General features: G+C 56.1%; 2 protein-coding genes across 3 annotated transcripts; both read left to right on the top strand.

Annotated features, from left to right (window-relative positions):
* The first annotated feature begins 1,572 nt into the window (after positions 1-1,572).
* On the top strand, positions 1,573-6,604 carry Cabp2 (calcium binding protein 2). Of its 2 annotated transcripts, XM_070009845.1 has the most exons (7): positions 2,495-2,566; positions 2,982-3,146; positions 3,492-3,522; positions 4,564-4,698; positions 5,111-5,220; positions 5,308-5,455; positions 6,442-6,604. In XM_070009845.1, the coding sequence occupies exons 1-7, from the start codon at positions 2,510-2,512 to the stop codon at positions 6,465-6,467; spliced, it is 672 nt and encodes a 223-aa protein (XP_069865946.1). In that variant the 5' UTR covers positions 2,495-2,509; the 3' UTR covers positions 6,468-6,604. The 2 variants fall into 2 exon arrangements, with proteins under 2 accessions (XP_069865947.1, XP_069865946.1); XM_070009846.1 differs by lacking the exons at positions 2,495-2,566; positions 2,982-3,146 and adding an exon at positions 1,573-1,734.
* Positions 6,605-13,927: 7,323 nt separating this feature from the next.
* Positions 13,928-15,784, top strand: Cdk2ap2 (cyclin dependent kinase 2 associated protein 2). The gene is made up of 4 exons (XM_070009847.1): positions 13,928-14,447; positions 14,738-14,838; positions 14,918-15,050; positions 15,312-15,784. Exons 1-4 carry the CDS (start codon positions 14,366-14,368, stop codon positions 15,377-15,379), a joined length of 384 nt encoding a protein of 127 aa, XP_069865948.1. The 5' UTR covers positions 13,928-14,365; the 3' UTR covers positions 15,380-15,784.
* Positions 15,785-16,586: the final 802 nt, after the last annotated feature.

The following is a 16,586-nucleotide window of genomic DNA, read 5'->3' as shown; positions in this document are numbered from 1 at the left end:
TTTCTGTGCTGCGACTGAGGCTTGAACTCAGGGCCTGGGCACTGGACCCTAGCTTTTTGCTCAAGGCTAGCACTGTACCCCTTGAGCCACAACCCTACTTCTGGCACTTTTTGCTGGTTATTTGGAGATGAGGGTCTCATGGACTTTTCTGCATGGGTTGGCTTTGAACCCAAACCCTCAGATCTGTCTTCTGAGTAGCCAGAGTTGCATGCATGAGCCACCAGCACCTGGCTAGGTCTCCCTCTCGACCACCTCTGGGACCTTTCCCATCTTCTGAAATTCTGTGATGCTGAATGTACAGTCCCCACGGAACAGAAAGTTCTGGAAACATTCAGGAAGGCTCAGAGCAGGTGGGCTACAGACACCATTGAGTCAGCACCTCTGAAAGTCATCCAGGAAACAGTGCAAGTTCATCTCAGGGCCCTCAGCCTTTGCTGAGGTGGAGGCTAATAGTGGAGGACCAGGATGGAAGTGTTGCCCCTTCCCTCATCTCTGAGGTGCCTGATTCACTCCAGGGTCAGTGCTAAGAACAGCAGCTTGCCTGGTGGCTCTTCTCTGCGGCCCATGTGCCTGGGAGCAGGGTCTTTGGGACAGGTGGATGTCTGCCATATGCCTCCAGTTGCTGTCGTGGGGCTGGGCCCCAGCGAGCCTCAGACGTTGGCCAAGGTAATACTGAATGGATGGCAGAGCCACCAGCTCAGGTGGCAGGCATCCGCTGGGATCTGGTTCCCTTGGACAAAGGCTGGTGCAAGGGGCAGCTAAATAAATCATGAGGGGCCCGAGCAGGGGCGGCCAGGACAGCTGACCTCGTTCTGGAAGCTGAAGAGCAGGCAGCTGGGTGGTAAGTGGTCTGGGGCATGGCCGGTGGGGGGGTACCAGAGGCCGGGGGTGGGGTGCTGCCTGACCCACCTCTGCCCTTTTACCTTGAGAAGCAGAACTTTCAGTAGACCAAGTGGGAGTTCTGGTGAGAGGGTGTCTTGCTTTCCCAGGATCCTGGAAGCTGGGAGAGCTGGGAGTGGGAGAGGGGAGGTTGGGACAGCAAGAATGGACAAATAGACGAAAGTGAGAAAGGCATGGGGCCACCAGAGAGAGCGAAGAGCTGGCAGAGGCCCCCAGGGACATTGATGGACAGAGAGGGGTAGCAATGGCTGAAGGGATAGAGAACAAGGCAGGTATGAAGTGGAGAGACCATGGAGGGGGCGCTGGGGGAGTCATGAGCCAGAGATGGAGGCAAGAAATGCGGAAGGAGGAGGCCACAGCAACGGGAGGGGAGGCAAGACACTAGGGCCTCCAGGGGACCCAGGATGGAAGCCGAGGTGTGGCTTCCTGGCCCTTATAGCTGAAGGCTGACAGCATGGAGAAAGAGGAGGGTGTCCGAGGTGGCCTGGGCCCGGCTGGCAGGGCCATGTGAGAAGCAGCAGGCGGTGTGAGGGGCTTTGAGGGCATCAGCCTCTTCTAGCCCATGGAGCTAGGACCGTGGAGAGCCATGCCCACCCCCACCCACCAAGCCACCGGCCTACAGGACACAAGAGACACAGCAGGGCCAGACGGAGGTGCGGAGTCCCTGTGTCCATGGCCCTGCCCCAGGGCCCAACGGATGGCAGCACCCCTTCAGGGGACCCCAGCCCCTCTACAGGCACCCCAGGACCGAGCCAGGCCCCGGCCAGCCCAGTAGCCCGCAGACAGGCACTGCTCCGGGACCTGGAGGCTCAGGTGCAGGCGGCCTATGGGCAGGTAAGCTGGGGAGGGGGAGGGGGATACCACCCCTGACTGGGGGGACTGGGAAGGTGCAGCAAAGACTTCAGACTTCAGTGTGGACCCAGTAGCACAGCCCCGATGCCAAGGCCAAGCAAACATGAAGGAGGGACCAGCCCAAAATGGAGAGGCCAGGGGTGCCATTTTGCCACCTCTGTGAAGATGCCCACAGTGCCCAGGCAGGAGCTCCTTGCTCAGGGCTGTGGCCATTCCTGGTTGGGTGCTCAGAGAACACTGGGGTGTGCTCTGAAGGAAAGCCAGGGCAGGGAGCCACAGGGGTTCAGACTGGGCAGAGAAGGGGGCAGGTGCGTCTCCTCAGGGCTTGGCTGTGCCGCTCTGAAGGAGGGTGCCCTGCCCAGTGTAGCCTGGCACCAAGCTCTCCTCCTCCTCCTCCTCCTGGACCCAGGCCTACTTCCAAAGACATGAAAGCTCTCCTGATTGGAAGAGATTACAGGCAGGGTGCAGAGAGATGGTGCTAGAAAGGGGGTGTCTGGGAGACCCTTAAGGGGAAGCAGGGGGAAGCTGTGCCTTCCAGGGGGCCTTCACCCCAAGTGGCTTCCCTCCCTTTCAGAGATACTCAGAGATAATCCAGGATTAGGACCCAAGCCCTGGGTCTAGGGCCCCCCGCCTGCCCACCCGCCCGATCTTGCCCACAAAACCCTGGGAAAATCCCCAGCAGTGCTCCCGGGCTGTCACTGGGAGCGGCTGGGGGCCAGCAGCATCTGCGGCATCTGCCTGGGGACTCTGGCCTGGCATGGTTCGGGGGGCCATGGGGAACTGTGCCAAGAGGCCTCGGCACCGAGGGCCTAAGGTAGGTGGGCTGAGCGGAGAAACCAAGGCCAGGAGGCTGGGTGACCCTAGAGGTCAGGCGGGTGGGCAGAGTGCTGAGTGGATGGGGCTGTGGCTCTCTGTGCATCGGGTGCCCCCACACTCAGGCCCCTCTTGGCGCACGCAGGCTGCTGCGTCCTGGCCAGAATGCCTTTTCCCACTCTGACGTCTGTGGCAGCTCTGTGCTTTGTGCTAGCAGCCTTGGCTGGGTGACACCGGGTTTCCAGGCCTCAGTTTACCCAACTAATCATCAGGGGTGGACCCTTTCCAGCCGGAGGGTCACAGTCGAGGGTCCTGTGCGCATGTCCTGTGTGGGGTGGAAGGAGAAGACAGGCTGGGGGTGCGGGGGGGACCGGCAGGCAGGTGTCCTCACTCATGGCTGGCTGGCTCTGCCGCAGGACGCCTGGCTGTGGCCCGGCTCCCCCCTGGGGGGCTCCCACCCCTGCCCCCGCCCCCGCCCCCACCCCGAGGAGCAAGGGGGTGCCCAGGGCTACTCCGTGCTCGGCAGCCTGGTGGGGCCAGCCTGCATCTTTCTTCGGCCCAGCATCGCCGCCACCCAACTCGTATGTACCCGGCTACCCGATCTCCTGCCAGCCAGCCTGCCACCCTGGTCCCTTCGCAGGAGGGAGAGGGAGGGGACGTCAGAGTGGAGGTTCTGCCGGCCCCCAACATCTATGGCTTGCAAAAGGAGCTGTGCATCCCAGATGAGGGTGGCGGGGGGGGGGGCCCGCCAATGGCCTGACCTGACAGAGAAGAGGGCACCCAAGATGCCCAGGCCACGGAGAAGATGAGGCAGTGCCCGGCATGCGGAGGGCTGGGGGCGGGGCGGGCTGGCACCCCGGGGAGCAGGAAAGAAGATGCGGAAACCTGGGTGGTGTGGGGAGCTGCTAACCCCTCTATGCCCCTAGGACCGGGAGCTGCGGCCTGAGGAGATTGAAGGTAAAGGGGCTGAGAGGGGACCAGGCCCAGGTGGCTTGGGGGGGGGAATGGGACAAAGAGTGGGGGGCACAAGGCTGGGGGGGCCATCAGCAGTCTTCAGGAGGAACCAGGAACAAGAAGGCCACAGGGGACAGGGGTGAGGACGCAGACAAGGCTGGGTGGGGGGCGGGTCCTTCTCTTTCCAACTGTCAGTCCCTGGAGGTCCCCCACCGGGCAGGCCGCAGGCCTGGAACAGGTACCCATCCAGCCAGCACCCTGGGTGCCCACCAGTGGCCCTGCGCTCAGCACTGGGCAATTGGAAAACTAGGTACAGGGCCTGCGTGCCGGGATGGCATGTGCGTGCAAATGGTGCCAGAGGAGGGGAGGAGCAAGGCAGAGGACTGGGAACTAGAGGGGAGAATGTTCTAGAATTCCTTTAGGGGGTCTCTCTCTTTTATCCCTCTCTCTCTCTCTCCTTTCTACTGTCTTCCTTTTTTCCCTTATGTGTTTTCTTTTTCCCTAGGCATGCTAAGTAAGCTCAGTATCACTGAGCTACATCCCCAGATTTCTATCACTGTGTGTGTGTGTGTGTGTGTGTGTGTGTGTGTGTGTGTGTGTGTGTGTGTGTGTGTGTGTGTGTGTGTGTGTGTGTGTGTGTGTGTGTGTGTGTGTGTGTGTGCTGGTATTGGGGCTTGAACTCAGGGCCTGAATAACACTGTCCCTGAGTTTTTTGCTCAAGGTTGGCACTCTACCACTTGAGCCACAGCTCTATGTCCAGCTTTTTTGAAGCTTAATTGGAAATTGAGAGTCTCATAGACTTTCTTGCCTGGGCTGGCTTCAGACCATGATCTTCAGATCTCAGTCTCCTGAGTAGCTAGGATTACAGGTGTGAGCCACCAGTGCCTGGCTAAAAATGGACAAAAAAAAAAAAAAGTCATGAGGCAGCCAACAGGAGCTGATCTTTAGGAGTGAATGGGCCAAAGGAAGAGGGATGGGCTGGGGGTCCAGGGCTGGCCTGGGAGGGTTCTAGGGAGGGAGATCTGACCTCACCCTGCCTGGCAGAGCTGCAGGTCGCCTTCCAGGAGTTTGATCGAGACCGAGATGGCTACATCGGCTGCCGGGAGCTGGGTGCCTGCATGCGGACGCTGGGCTACATGCCCACAGAGATGGAGCTCATCGAGATCTCCCAGCAGATCAGTACGTGCGCCTCGGACCTGCCCCATCCCCAAGTCTCCCAGATGCTCGGCCAGAACCAGGGGCACTGGCCGCCAGGGCCAGAGGTGGCTGCAGAGGTCAGCCCAGAGCCCAGGGCCTCGTGGTCCTAAGAATGTCACCATCTTCTTTCTTTGCCCTTGGGCCAATCTATGCCGTGTGTGTGTGTGTGTGTGTGTGTGTGTGTGTGTGTGTGTGTGTGTGTGTGTGTGTGTGTGTGTGTGTGTGTGTGTGTGTGTGTGTGTGTGTGTGTGTCTACCTGATTCCCAGCAGGAAACAAGGTGGCCATGCCCTGGGCAGCAGAGGGAGGGAAGGAGAGGAGAGAACTGGCAGGAGGGAGGGGAGCAGGCAGAGGAGGGAGGGTGGGGCTCGGCTGGAGTCTCTACTGGACCCCCAGGTGGCGGGAAGGTGGACTTCGAAGACTTCGTGGAGCTGATGGGTCCCAAGCTGCTGGCAGAGACGGCAGACATGATCGGGGTGCGGGAGCTGCGGGACGCCTTCCGGGAGGTGCGTGGGCAGAGGTAGCGGTCGGGGAGGGGCTGACAGGAAGCCACGCCTGTCGGTGACTCCACACCACCCCCGATGCCACTACAGTTTGACACCAACGGGGATGGACGCATCAGCATCGGGGAGCTCAGGGCAGCCCTCAAGGCCCTGCTGGGGGAGCGGCTCAGCCAGCGGGAGGTGGACGAGATCCTCCAGGACATGGACCTCAACGGAGACGGCCTGGTTGACTTTGAAGGTACCACCGGCTGCACTTAGCAACAGACAGACATCCTGGCAGGTTCTGAGCCAACAGAGGACAGAGGGAGCCCCAGTCCTGAGTGCCAGACCCAGTGCCAAGCACACTGAGCCCCCGGGAAGAGGGGGGCTATTATTATCCCCATGGGGAGATGTCAGAAGGAAGTCAGTACTCAAGAAAATCTAGGTACTTAGCAAAAGAAAATGCATGGGACCAAGACTGGAGTCTAGAGCAACTTGGCTCCTTCTCCACAAAGGAAAGTCAAAAGATTACTCGGCAATGCAAGAAAATTAGTGTATAAAAATGTCCTCCCACCGGGCACCAGTAGCTCACGCCTGTAATCTTAGCTACTCAGGAGTTCAAAGCCACACAGTTCAAAGCCAGCCCAGGCAGGAAAGTCCGTGAGACTCATCTCCAGTTAACCACCAGAAAACCCAAAGTGGTGCTGTGGCTCAAGTGGTAGAGTGCTAGCCTTGAGCTAAAGAGCTGAGTGACAGTGCCCAGGCTCAGAGTTCAAGCCTCACGACTGACCAAAAAAAAAGTCCTCTCCCCAAAAGTAGGTCCCAGAGCTTCTGAGTACCAAAGCAAATAGGGAAATAGGTTTAGTCGGGGAATGACCTTGAAGCCCCTCTCCTCAATCACACTCCAGCACTCTAAAAAGCAAGCAGAGAGCCGGGTGCTGGTGGCTCATGCCTGTAATCCTAGCTACTCAGGAGGCTGAGATCTGAGGATCGCGGTTCAAAGCCAGCCCGGGCAGGAGAAACCGTGAGACTCCTATCTCCAATAAACCACCAGAAAACCGGAAGTGGCGCTGTAGCTCAAGTGGTAGAGCGCTCACCTCGAGCTGAAGAGCTGAGGGACAGCGCCCAGGCCCAGAGTTCAAGCCCCACGACCGACAAAAAAAAAAAAAAAAGCAAGCAGATTGACCTCAACCCGAATGAGGCCAGGAGGGCAGATCCCTCAAACTTTGGCTTTTTTCCTGGCAGAATTTGTGCGGATGATGTCTCGCTGAGCCTGCAGAAGCTGGAAGCACTAGATAGGACTTGAGGACCATGGCGCCTCTGCCCATTCCTTGAAGTCCATCCTGTCCAGTCCTTCACTCCTCCCTGTCCCTGTCTGGGCACAGTGCCTGTCTCTGTCTTCACCCCTCACGTCTGTTTATTTGACAATAAATCTTCTTCCAGCCTGCGGAGACAGTGTCTGCCCTCAATTGCTTATCTTTCTATTATTATTTCTTTTGTAGGTCATGGGGCTTGAACTCTGGGTCTGGACACTGCCCTTTGGCTCTTCAGCTCAAGGCTAGCGCTCTACCATTTGACCCACAGCACCACTTTGGGTTTTCTGGTGGTTAACTGAAGACGAGTCTCACGGACTTTCCTGCCTGGGCTGGCTTTGAACCACGATCCTCAGATCTCAGCCTCCTGAGTAGCTAGGATGATAGGTGTGAGCCACCGGTGCCGGGCTCAATTGCTCATCTTATAACCTAGCATTTGGCTCCCACAAGTCCAGTCCTGGGCTGGCCCTCCTTGATCATAAAGTCTCACCCCCATTTGTGATCTCCAGGCATGTGGGGATCCCTTCTTCTACTCCAGACCCTGGGCCCCACCCAGGGCACGCAATAGGTCCTATGGAAGGATGGATAAAACCCAGCTGGCTTCTGGAACCCACATCCACGTTTCCCCCACTGATCCCAGAGCAGGGCTCTAGGTTCTGGGTGATGGATTCGCGTGAGGAAGCGGTGGCTAGAGACACAGACAAAGGGATCTCCTAGGCCTGGGGACATTTCCTCCTCTTGTGCCCAGAAGGGGCTGTGCTGAGCTCCCTGCCTTCAGCTTCCAGGAATGAGTCAGCCTGGCAGAAGGACTGGGGTGGGGCATCAGGAGAGCCCTCTCCCTCTTAGGACAGACATCTCACTCCTCCTAGGACCCCCAGTGCCACCTGAGCACAGCTACAGCAGGGGCAGGGGAGGATCTGACCACTCAGCTTAGCCTCAGCCTCCGCCCTTTTGTGTAGCTGGAATGGGACTGGAACTCAGGGCTTAGGTGCTATCCCTTAGCTTCTTTACTCAAGGCTGATACTCTACCACTCTACTTGTGGCTTTTTGCTGGTTAACTGGAGTCGCAGGGATTTTCCTGCTCCAGCTGGCTTCAAACAAGGATCTTCAGATCTCAGCCTAGCTAGGATTACAGTCGGGAGCCACTGAGCCCAAATTCCAGACCTTCTGGAAGGCCCTAATCCCACCTATTAAAAACAAAGCCTTAAAGCTTAAATACCCTCAAAGAGCCTACCCCCTGACACTGAGGTGCTGGGAACTAAGTGTGAACAGGATTTTGGGTGGACACTCAGACATTCAAGCTACAGCAGAAAGTCTACGGATTAGAGACCACACAGCCCCAGGCTGTGTGGCCCTCTTAAGAGCCAATTGCTTAAGCCAATTACTTAAGAAAAAAAAAGAAGCTAGGTGTCCGTGGCTCACACCTGTAATCCTAGTTACTCAGGAGGCTGAGATCTGAGTATCATAGTTCAAAGCCAGCCCAGGGCAGGAAAGTCTGTGAGATTCTCATCTCCAATAAACCACTCAGAAAGCCAGAAATGGTGCTGTGGCTCCAGTGGTAGAGCGCTCGCCTTGAGCTGAAGAGCTGAGGGACAGCGCTCAAGCCCAGAGTTCAGGCCCCACGACTGACCAAAAAAAAAAAAAAAAAAAAAAGGCAGCAACTTGTCCCTGGGCATTGGTGGCTCAGGCCTATCTATAATCCTAGCTACTCAGAAGGCTAAGAAGAATAGTTTGAAGCCAGTCCTGGCAGGAAAGTCCAAAGAGACTCTTACCTCCCATGAACCACCAAAACGCTGAAAGTAGAGCTGTGGCTCAAATGGTAGAGCACCAGCCTAGAGCAAAAAAAGCTAAGGGACAGCACCCAGCCCCTGAGTTCAAGCCCTAGTACCCGCACAAAATCAAACAAAAATGTCCCCTTGTGTGTGTCCTTTTAGGGCCTGGCTGTGATTTTCATGGTCTCCATGTCTGTCCAGCCCTTTGCCTGGGACCGATGTAAGGCAATGAGGGACGGGCATGAAGACACATATGATTATGATGGATGTTGGGGCTGGCATCCAGGCTCAAGGACTCTGAAATGCCAGTGCCAGTCAGGGAAGGCCCCTCCGTGCAAGCTGGACCCAGGATGGGGCTCAGCCTCTTGTAGCTACAGCAAAGCCCTGGCATGTGGCTCCTGCCTGCGGCCCAGGGCAAGAGGGGTCAGTTGCTTCTGAAGCCCTGGTCAGGACAGACCAGGGCAGCTGCCAGCCGGGAGCTGGGATGCCAAGGCGCGAGGATTGGCTGCAGCAGCCCGGGCGCCACCCCCCCCCAGATCCCAATTAATCCTAAACCTCAATTAGGCGATCACCCCTGCCAAGCTGGCAGCCCGGGGACAGGGAGGGGGCACCCTATCACAGTGGCCTCCCAGGGAGTCTGACAGCTGGCACTGAGGGCATCTCTCTGCAGGGCAGGGGGCACTCTGGCCACCCCGCAGGACTTAGCTGGGAGTCTTAGTTGGGGTGGGGCGGTAACTTGGGTGGTCTTCATGGTGCCTACAGCTCCCCCAAATCTCAACATGCCCCCATCCCCAAATGATTCCTAATCCACAAGGCCTAGGGGGTCAGTACCCGGCAAGGGACACAGACAGGCCCGAGACCACAGAGCCCGGAGCCCCTTCCCCTGCTAAGGTGGTCCCGCCCCTGCCCTGCTCTGCCCCCTGCCCTGCTCTGCAGCAAGTGGAGCTACCGCATCTTCTGATTTTCCACCCTGTAAGTTCAGCTGTACATGAAACCTACCACATGCGTTTCTTTTTTTTAATGTTCACATCACACTGGCTCTGGGTTTGTTTTCTATTTCTTCCTGGTGCTTGGGTTTAAACTTAGGACTTCATGGTTGCTAGGCATATACGCTACAATTGAGCCACACCCCCAGCCCATGTGTTTTGAATGTAACTTGTATTCAGTAGGTGTAGGAATTTTTGTTGTTTGGTTGTGTTTTGTTGTTTTTGTGACCATACTAGGGCCTCATGCTCGCGCTTGTCTTTTTCTCTCCAGGCTAGCGCTCTACCACTTGAGCCACAGCTCCACTTCCAGCTTTTTATTGGTTAATTGGAAATAAGAGTCTCGCAGACTCTCCTGCCCGAGGCTGGCTTTGAACCTCAATCCTCAGATCTCAGCCTACTGAATAGCTAGGATTATGGGCATGAGCTACCAATGCCTGGCGGAGTCTAAATCTTAAACATTTACAGTTCAATGACTTTTTACATGTATATACCCAAGTAACAATCACCCACTCAAAATGACTATTACATTCACTTTATTTGGAATTGTTTTAGGCTGACAGAGTTACTGTGAAGACAGTGCAGAGAATTACCTGTAAAGTCTATGCTCAGCTTTCTCTCTTTAGTAATCAGTATTTTCCGGAGGAACAAAGACAATAAGAAGCACTAATGTGCATACTGCTATCAACTGAACTTGGTGCCTGACGCTTTGCTCATTGGCTGGTACTCTACCAACCAACCCACACCTCCAAACCCCTATTGCTATCAACTGACCAATGAATGGAGCTGATGTATAAAAAGACAGTTATCCAGCAGGGAAGCGTCAATGGCACAGTTAGACAGAATGACTAAGTTCAGGTTTCCTGCAGCCCAGTAATGTGAGTTCATGAAATGCAGCCTTCGAAGACAAAGAAATGATACCTCGGGGTCTTGACTTTAAACCCCAGTACTGCCAAAGAAAGAAAGAGAAAAGAGAGGAGAAAGGAAGAAAGGAAGGAATGAAGGAAGGGAGGGAGGGAGGAAGAGAGAGGGAAGGAAAGTGTTTTGCTCTACTATCCTCTGTGGAGACCACTCAGCCTCTAGCGCCCCCTGCATGGAGGTTCTCTCATATACTGAAGAACAGAAAACATCTTTAGTCACTTCCTGATTTCCATCCTGACATCCACCAACGTCCCAGATGATTTATTTTTTTCATTTTTTCTGTGTGTGTGTGTGTGTGTGTGTGTGTGTGTGTGTGTGTGTGTGTACTGGAACTTGGACTTGAACTCAAGGCTTGAACTCCGTCCCATAGCCTTTTTTTCTCAAAGCAGGTGCTATACTACTTGAATCATAGCTCCACTTCTAGCTTTTTGGGTGGTTATTAGGAATAGGAGTCTCATGGATTTGTCTGACTAGGCTGGCTTTGAATCACAATCACATCTTAGCCTCTTGAGTAGCCAGGATTATAGGCGTGAGCCACCAGCACTCGCCCTGTTTGGATTTTGAAAGCCAGGTGTTGCAGGCTTAGTCCCTAAGCTCATAACGCTATTGCCAGTGGTGGGAACTTTTGAAGGTAGGGCCTGTTGGGTGCTCATCTCTTCTCCCATGCCACGTGCTCCCTGCCACAGCAGTCCTCACCACAGGCCCAAGTCACCATGCACTGAAACTAGGAAACAAACCTTTCCTCCTTTCCTCCTTAGAAGTTACACTCTCAGCTATTTCTTCAGAGCAATTGAAAGATGACTAGCAGAAAGGGCATCTGGGTTGCCTCTGGTTTGGGAGATTACAAAACTCCTCTCAACAAGTCCATGCTCCTTATGGTGGGGAAATATGTTTGCCAATCACTTGGGTCAATACAGTGGCTGGGCTGCAGTGTACGATAATATTTAATCCTTGGGAGAAGCCATCCACACACCTTCCGCGTTCCCACCACAGTGAACGCAAGCTCCTGCTGCTCACTCCCCCAGCAGTGCCGGGCAGTTTTGGATTTATGCCATTCTGAGTGTCTAGCAGTTATCTTCTTACTCATTCATCCATTTTCATCATTTGGCTGTAAAAAAAAAAGTGTCTTCCAAACATACAGTAGAGCAGGAAGAATTATACAAAAAAAATGTTGAGCTGGGCACTGGTGGTTCATCCTGGTGAGCCACCTACTCAGGAGACTGAGATCTGAGGGTTATGGTTCAAAGCAAGACTAGGCAGGAAAGTCCGTGATATTTCTTTTTGTTGTTGGTTTTGGGGCTTGAACTCTGGGCCTGGGTGCTGTCCCTCAGCCCTTCAAGGCAAGCGCTCTACCACTTGAGCCGCAGCGCCACTTCTGGTTTTCTGAGTGGTTTATTAGAGATAAGAGTCTCACAGATTTTCCTGCCCAGGTTGGCTTTGAACTATGATCCTCAGATCTCAGCCTCCTGAGTAGCTAGAATTACAGGCATGAGCCACCGGCACCAGGCTGAAATTCTTATCCCTAATTATCTGAGCTGTGGCTCAAGGGGCAGAGGGGACCCATCTAAACTACAACTACAGTCTATACCAAGCTGAGAACAACTTCTAAGCATCCATTTCCCCAAATATGGATGTTATGAACTGAATGTGTCACTCCCTAAATTGATATACTGAAGCCTGGGTTCCCAGTGTGGCCTCTGGGGAAGTCATTCAGGTTAAGTGAGGTCACAGAGTGTGACCCTGATAGCAATGTCCTTATAAGGAGACCCCAGCTGTATGTGCCTTCTTCCTTCCTGTACCAGAAAGGCCATCTGATGACAAGAAGCTGCTCCCACTAGAAAACAAGCAAGCTGACACCCAACACCCAGGGAAACAATCTTTTATTGTTTAAGCCACTCAGCCTGGTACTTTGTGTTGTCTATATTAGCCCAGATAGACTAAAAAGCTGGCAATGAAGAAAGTGGGAATGCCTAAGGCTTGAAAAGCATGGGGTTTCGATTTCCCAAAGCAGCAGTGGAGTACTAGTCAGTGGCTCTTGTTCCCCTCCATCCACAGCCCTTCTCCAAAGCTTAGCTTGGTTCCCTGTGTAGGGAGTGGGAGATCTTGGGTGGCTAGGTAAGCACTTTTTTCTAACAGTAGCACAGTTTGAATATGACTTAGAGGCTCAGGCAAAAACACAGGAGACTTCCTAGAAAATAACTAGAGAAAAAGAGCTGGGAATGTAGTTTAGTAGTAGAGTACCTGCCTAGCATGAATGAAGCTCTAGGTTCAATTCCTCAGTACTACATAAGTAGAAAAAGCACTGTGGCTCAAGTGGTAGAGTGCTAGCCTTGAGCAAAAGCAGCTCAGGGATAGTGCCCAGGCCTTGAGTTCAAGTCCCAAGACTGGCAAAAAAAAAAAGGGGGGGTGTAGCTATGGTGAAACTGGTAGAGCACCTACCTAGCAAGTGTGAGGTTCTGAGTTCAAAACACAGCACAGAAAAAGCTGCAAGTTCATTTAAAGGCAACATTAATTGGATGGTGACACCCATGAGTGAGTTTCAGGAACGGCTGTTTAGAAAACAGTGTTGACATCACCATGACAGCTTGCTTACACTTTGCTTACAGGCTGGGGTCACTACTACCCCACCCACTTTCAAGTGAACTCTCCAGGGGAAAAAGGGACTGTTTCCCAATGACCTGGGGCCCTCACATGCCAGGCTCTGCATATGCCAGTCCCTCCTCTTGGGGTGCCACCCCCATTTCTGCTCCTACCTCCACCTCAAATGCCAGCTCCTGAGATTTCTGTGATGTCACCGGGCAGTCTCCTTTTCCTGAATTCCAATGCACTCTGTCCGCTTATCCACAGTCTGCAGTCTTAATGCAGTGCCTCGGCTCACCTTTGTGCCCCAATGCCAGGCATTTGCAGAGATCGGCACTCGTGGCCAGTTCATTTCATTCGGCACAAGATGTAGAATAGAGGAAGAAGAAATGAGAATGTGTTTGCTGGATAGATGAATGGCCCGGGAACTGTAGAACCGGAGCATGAAGGATTCACAAAGCCAGCGAGGCTTGAGGAAGGAGCCTGGGAGAAAGCGCGTGTTGGAGAGGGTCGGGTCTAGGTTTGAGCATTGGAAGAGATGAATGGCTCGAGCCATTATGTATTCATTTCCGCTAAACAACCATTCTCCATTTTTCAGATGGGAAAACTGAGGCCTAGCGAGGACAGCCACCGGGGGGGGAGGGGCAGGGGGGAGGAGAGGTGCTCGGCTTCGAACCGGCTAGTAGGCTCCCGGCGACGCGCTCGTTCACGATTCAGGGTCCAGCACGTAATAGGAAGCCACGAAGGTTATCCGACCCCGCCGTCGTTATCTGGGGCGGAGGCTTGGGACTCGGGGTGCAGGCTGAGGGGCTCTCGGAGACCACCCCGGTACCGCACGTTAGCGTAGACCTGAGGACAGCCAATCCCGACGCAGACCCGCGGGTGGTGGCGTTGAGGAGGACCCGTTGCCATGGGAACGAATGAAGGCCCGAGGCGGGCGCATGCGCAGAGCGCGGAGAGGGTGTTGAACCGGTGAAAGGTGACGTAGAAGCGCTCGGGGTGGGGCAAGAGGGTTCGGCACGTCAAAGCCCCGCGTCCACCGGCACCGGGAGCGGAGGCGAGGCGCGTCCGGCGGCAAAGGCGACCCGACGCGGAGCAAGACTGGACCGCGCGGACGCGCGAGGCGGCGGGACGGAGGTGGGACGGCGGTGGGACGGAGGCGGCACCCAGGCCCGGGACGGCTTCCGCGGTGCGAACCCCGGCGGTCGCCGGACCTTGGTCGGAGCTCTTGAGGCCCCGCCTCTCGGACCTTGGGACTAATCGGATTGAGAGCGCGCGGGCCCGGGCCGCGAACTCGCCAATTGCGGAGGGCGGTGGCCACTGCCCAATCGTGAGGAGACAGGTGCGAGGTCCGGAAGGCGTAAGCCAATCAGCAGCGATTGCGGCCTGTGAGGGCAGGCCTTGGCCAATAAGGAGGCTGGAATGACAGCTGTGCCCGCCAATCGGGAGTGAGGAGCGTTGGTAGCCGTCCGCCCTTCCGGCCGGAGCTCTATTTACCAGGGGCGTGCAGCCCGCTTGCCAATCACAGTGCGGCTGAGCTGCCCGGCAGCCAACCCCGGAGGAGCGGCCGGCAGGCGTCCGCCGCGCTTAGGAGTTGGGGATGTCCTACAAACCCATCGCACCCGCCCCCAGCAGCACCCCTGGCTCCAGCACCCCTGGGCCAGGCACCCCGGTCCCTACAGGTGAGGATTGAACTCCACCCCCGCTCGCGTGTCCTGGTGGTCGTGGTCTTGAAGAGAACACAGCCAGAGTTCTGTAATACCAGGCCTGCCTCCTCCTCTGCTCAGCCTCAGTTTTCTGACCTGTGAAGTGGGCGTGGTCACGTAGGGCCCGTGGGTGGAGCGCAGGGGGAGGAGCGTGCTTCTGAAGTTTTATCGGCGTGGAAGGAGGGAGATGGGGCGATCCCAGTCGGCTGGCAAGTGGGGAGGCGTCCTTGCGCGCGCTAACCTCTTACACTCTACACCTGTTGCAGCCGGTAGTGTCCCGTCGCCTTCGGGCTCAGTGCCAGGAGCCGCCGCCCCTTTCAGACCCCTGTTTAACGACTTTGGACCGCCCTCCATGGGCTATGTGCAGGTGAGTTTGGCCAGTGGCTTGCCTTTGGATGAGAACAGAAGGTCCCTGGGGGCCTGAGTTCACATCTCTACACTCTTAGGCGATGAAGCCACCTGGTGCCCAGGGCTCCCAGAGCACCTACACAGACCTGCTGTCTGTCATAGAAGAGATGGGTAAAGAGATCCGGCCCACCTATGCTGGTAGCAAGAGTGCCATGGAGCGCCTGAAGAGAGGTAAGTGAGGCCAGTCCCACCCTCCTCTGTGGGGATAGACACGGGACTGTGGTCCTTCCTAGAGAAGGAATGGAGTCTGACGTCAGTGCAGGACACCAGAGCTAGTCTAGACCAAAAATGCCCAGAGGGGTGCTTCTAATATTTCAGCAGTATGAATTTGAGAACTTCTGGTCTGATCTTGCTGAACAAGAAAAGGTGGGGAGGGTGGGGGAGGGTAGCTGAGACCCTGTATGTTACTTCCTCGTCTCACCCCCACCGCAGGCATCATCCATGCCCGGGCACTAGTCAGAGAGTGCCTGGCAGAGACAGAGAGAAACGCCCGCACGTAACAGGAAGCACCTTGGCCTCAGCGTCTGGACCTTTCCGGCCACTGCAGAACACCTGCTTCTCCCTGGCCTCCGTCCCAAGTTGCACTTCCTATCCTGGGCTTCCTGTCTGTGTCCCTTGGTGGGTACCCTCCAGGAGCCAGGGAGCCGTAACTCTGGTTGGCCGCACAAACTGGTCCCTCCCCTGCAAGAGTTAGCAGAGAGGCCGCTGTGAATCCTACCCGTGACCTGCCAACGATGTCGATCCAACTGGAGCTTTCCTTTCTCAGGCTTTCTCCCCATCCAGGGCTCAGAAGGCTGTCACCTCCCTGCCTTGTCTCCAGGGCCATAGCGACTGTTTTCTCAGTGTGTCTTTTGCTAAATCTGCCCTTTTTCTATAAATAAATGATGATTTGAAGTTGTTCTCTAGCCCCTGAGCTTCTCTGGGTCTGGTTCCAACCATAAGCCCGGGTGGACCATTCGGGAAGAGAGAAGAGGTGGTGCTGGGAGGGAAAGTCAACCTGGGTGGGGCAACCTTGCCCCTGCCTTCGGGTCCTCTGCCTTGCCCCCGGCGAGTGGTGAGGAGGGGCCGCGCTCCTGAGTGTTCCAGAGGCCCGTGGGCCGCCGTGATGTGCCACCAGGGGGCAGCACAGGGCCTCGCCGGCCTCCACAGCGGGAGGCGCGGTGGGCCAGCCCGCGCCTGCAGGGCCTTTCTGAGGACTCCCGGCTGAGCTCTCCCGGCTCACTCCCTCCAGCGTCCTCCGCCCCGGACTGGCCCTGGAAGCCTCTAAACAGGGGCTCCCATCCACAGTCCCAGTGCCGGGTGTGGCGGCGGCGAGCAGCCCTCACCACTGTGGCCTTTGCCCATGGTCCGGCGACTGGGAGGGACAGAGTCTGGGTGTATGGCCGAAGGAGCCGGGGCCCTGGAACCCTAACCCTGGATGGAGACGAGTTGCAGCCGCGAGCTCCGGGCTAGGTTTTATGGGGGAAGCACCCCACACACACCCCGGGCTCCCAGGCCCCGGAGAGGGGGCGGCAGAAGCTGAGGCCATGGGAAGGACGGCCTGAGACCCAGCCGAGCCAAAACCTCCCCGCCCCGTTCACACCGGAGGTCGGGCCGGCCTGGAAGCAGGAACTCGGAGCGTCTGGGTCCCCCCGACATCTGGCTCAGAAGACAGGAAAGGCGCCGGCTTTGGGAGGCCGGGCTCCGCGGCGGCGGCCTTGGGAAGGC

Source organism: Dipodomys merriami, unplaced genomic scaffold, assembly GCF_024711535.1.
Source record: "Dipodomys merriami isolate MVZ:Mamm:240054 unplaced genomic scaffold, mDipMer1.0.p SCAF_78, whole genome shotgun sequence".
Taxonomy (NCBI): domain Eukaryota; kingdom Metazoa; phylum Chordata; class Mammalia; order Rodentia; family Heteromyidae; genus Dipodomys; species Dipodomys merriami.
The sequence above is the reverse complement of the archived record's forward strand: the minus strand, read 5'-3'. Positions and strand labels throughout refer to the sequence as shown.

Bases quoted from the DNA above. Each gene is read 5' to 3' on its own strand.
- Cabp2 (XM_070009845.1), top strand. From the start codon at position 2,510: ATGGTTCGGGGGGCCATGGGGAACTGTGCCAAGAGGCCTCGGCACCGA. The intron at 3,147-3,491 runs GTATGTACCCGG...CTATGCCCCTAG, and splicing joins GCATCGCCGCCACCCAACTC to GACCGGGAGCTGCGGCCTGA. The intron at 5,221-5,307 runs GTGCGTGGGCAG...ATGCCACTACAG, and splicing joins TGCGGGACGCCTTCCGGGAG to TTTGACACCAACGGGGATGG.
- Cdk2ap2 (XM_070009847.1), top strand. From the start codon at position 14,366: ATGTCCTACAAACCCATCGCACCCGCCCCCAGCAGCACCCCTGGCTCC. The intron at 14,839-14,917 runs GTGAGTTTGGCC...CTACACTCTTAG, and splicing joins CCTCCATGGGCTATGTGCAG to GCGATGAAGCCACCTGGTGC. The intron at 15,051-15,311 runs GTAAGTGAGGCC...CCCCCACCGCAG, and splicing joins CATGGAGCGCCTGAAGAGAG to GCATCATCCATGCCCGGGCA.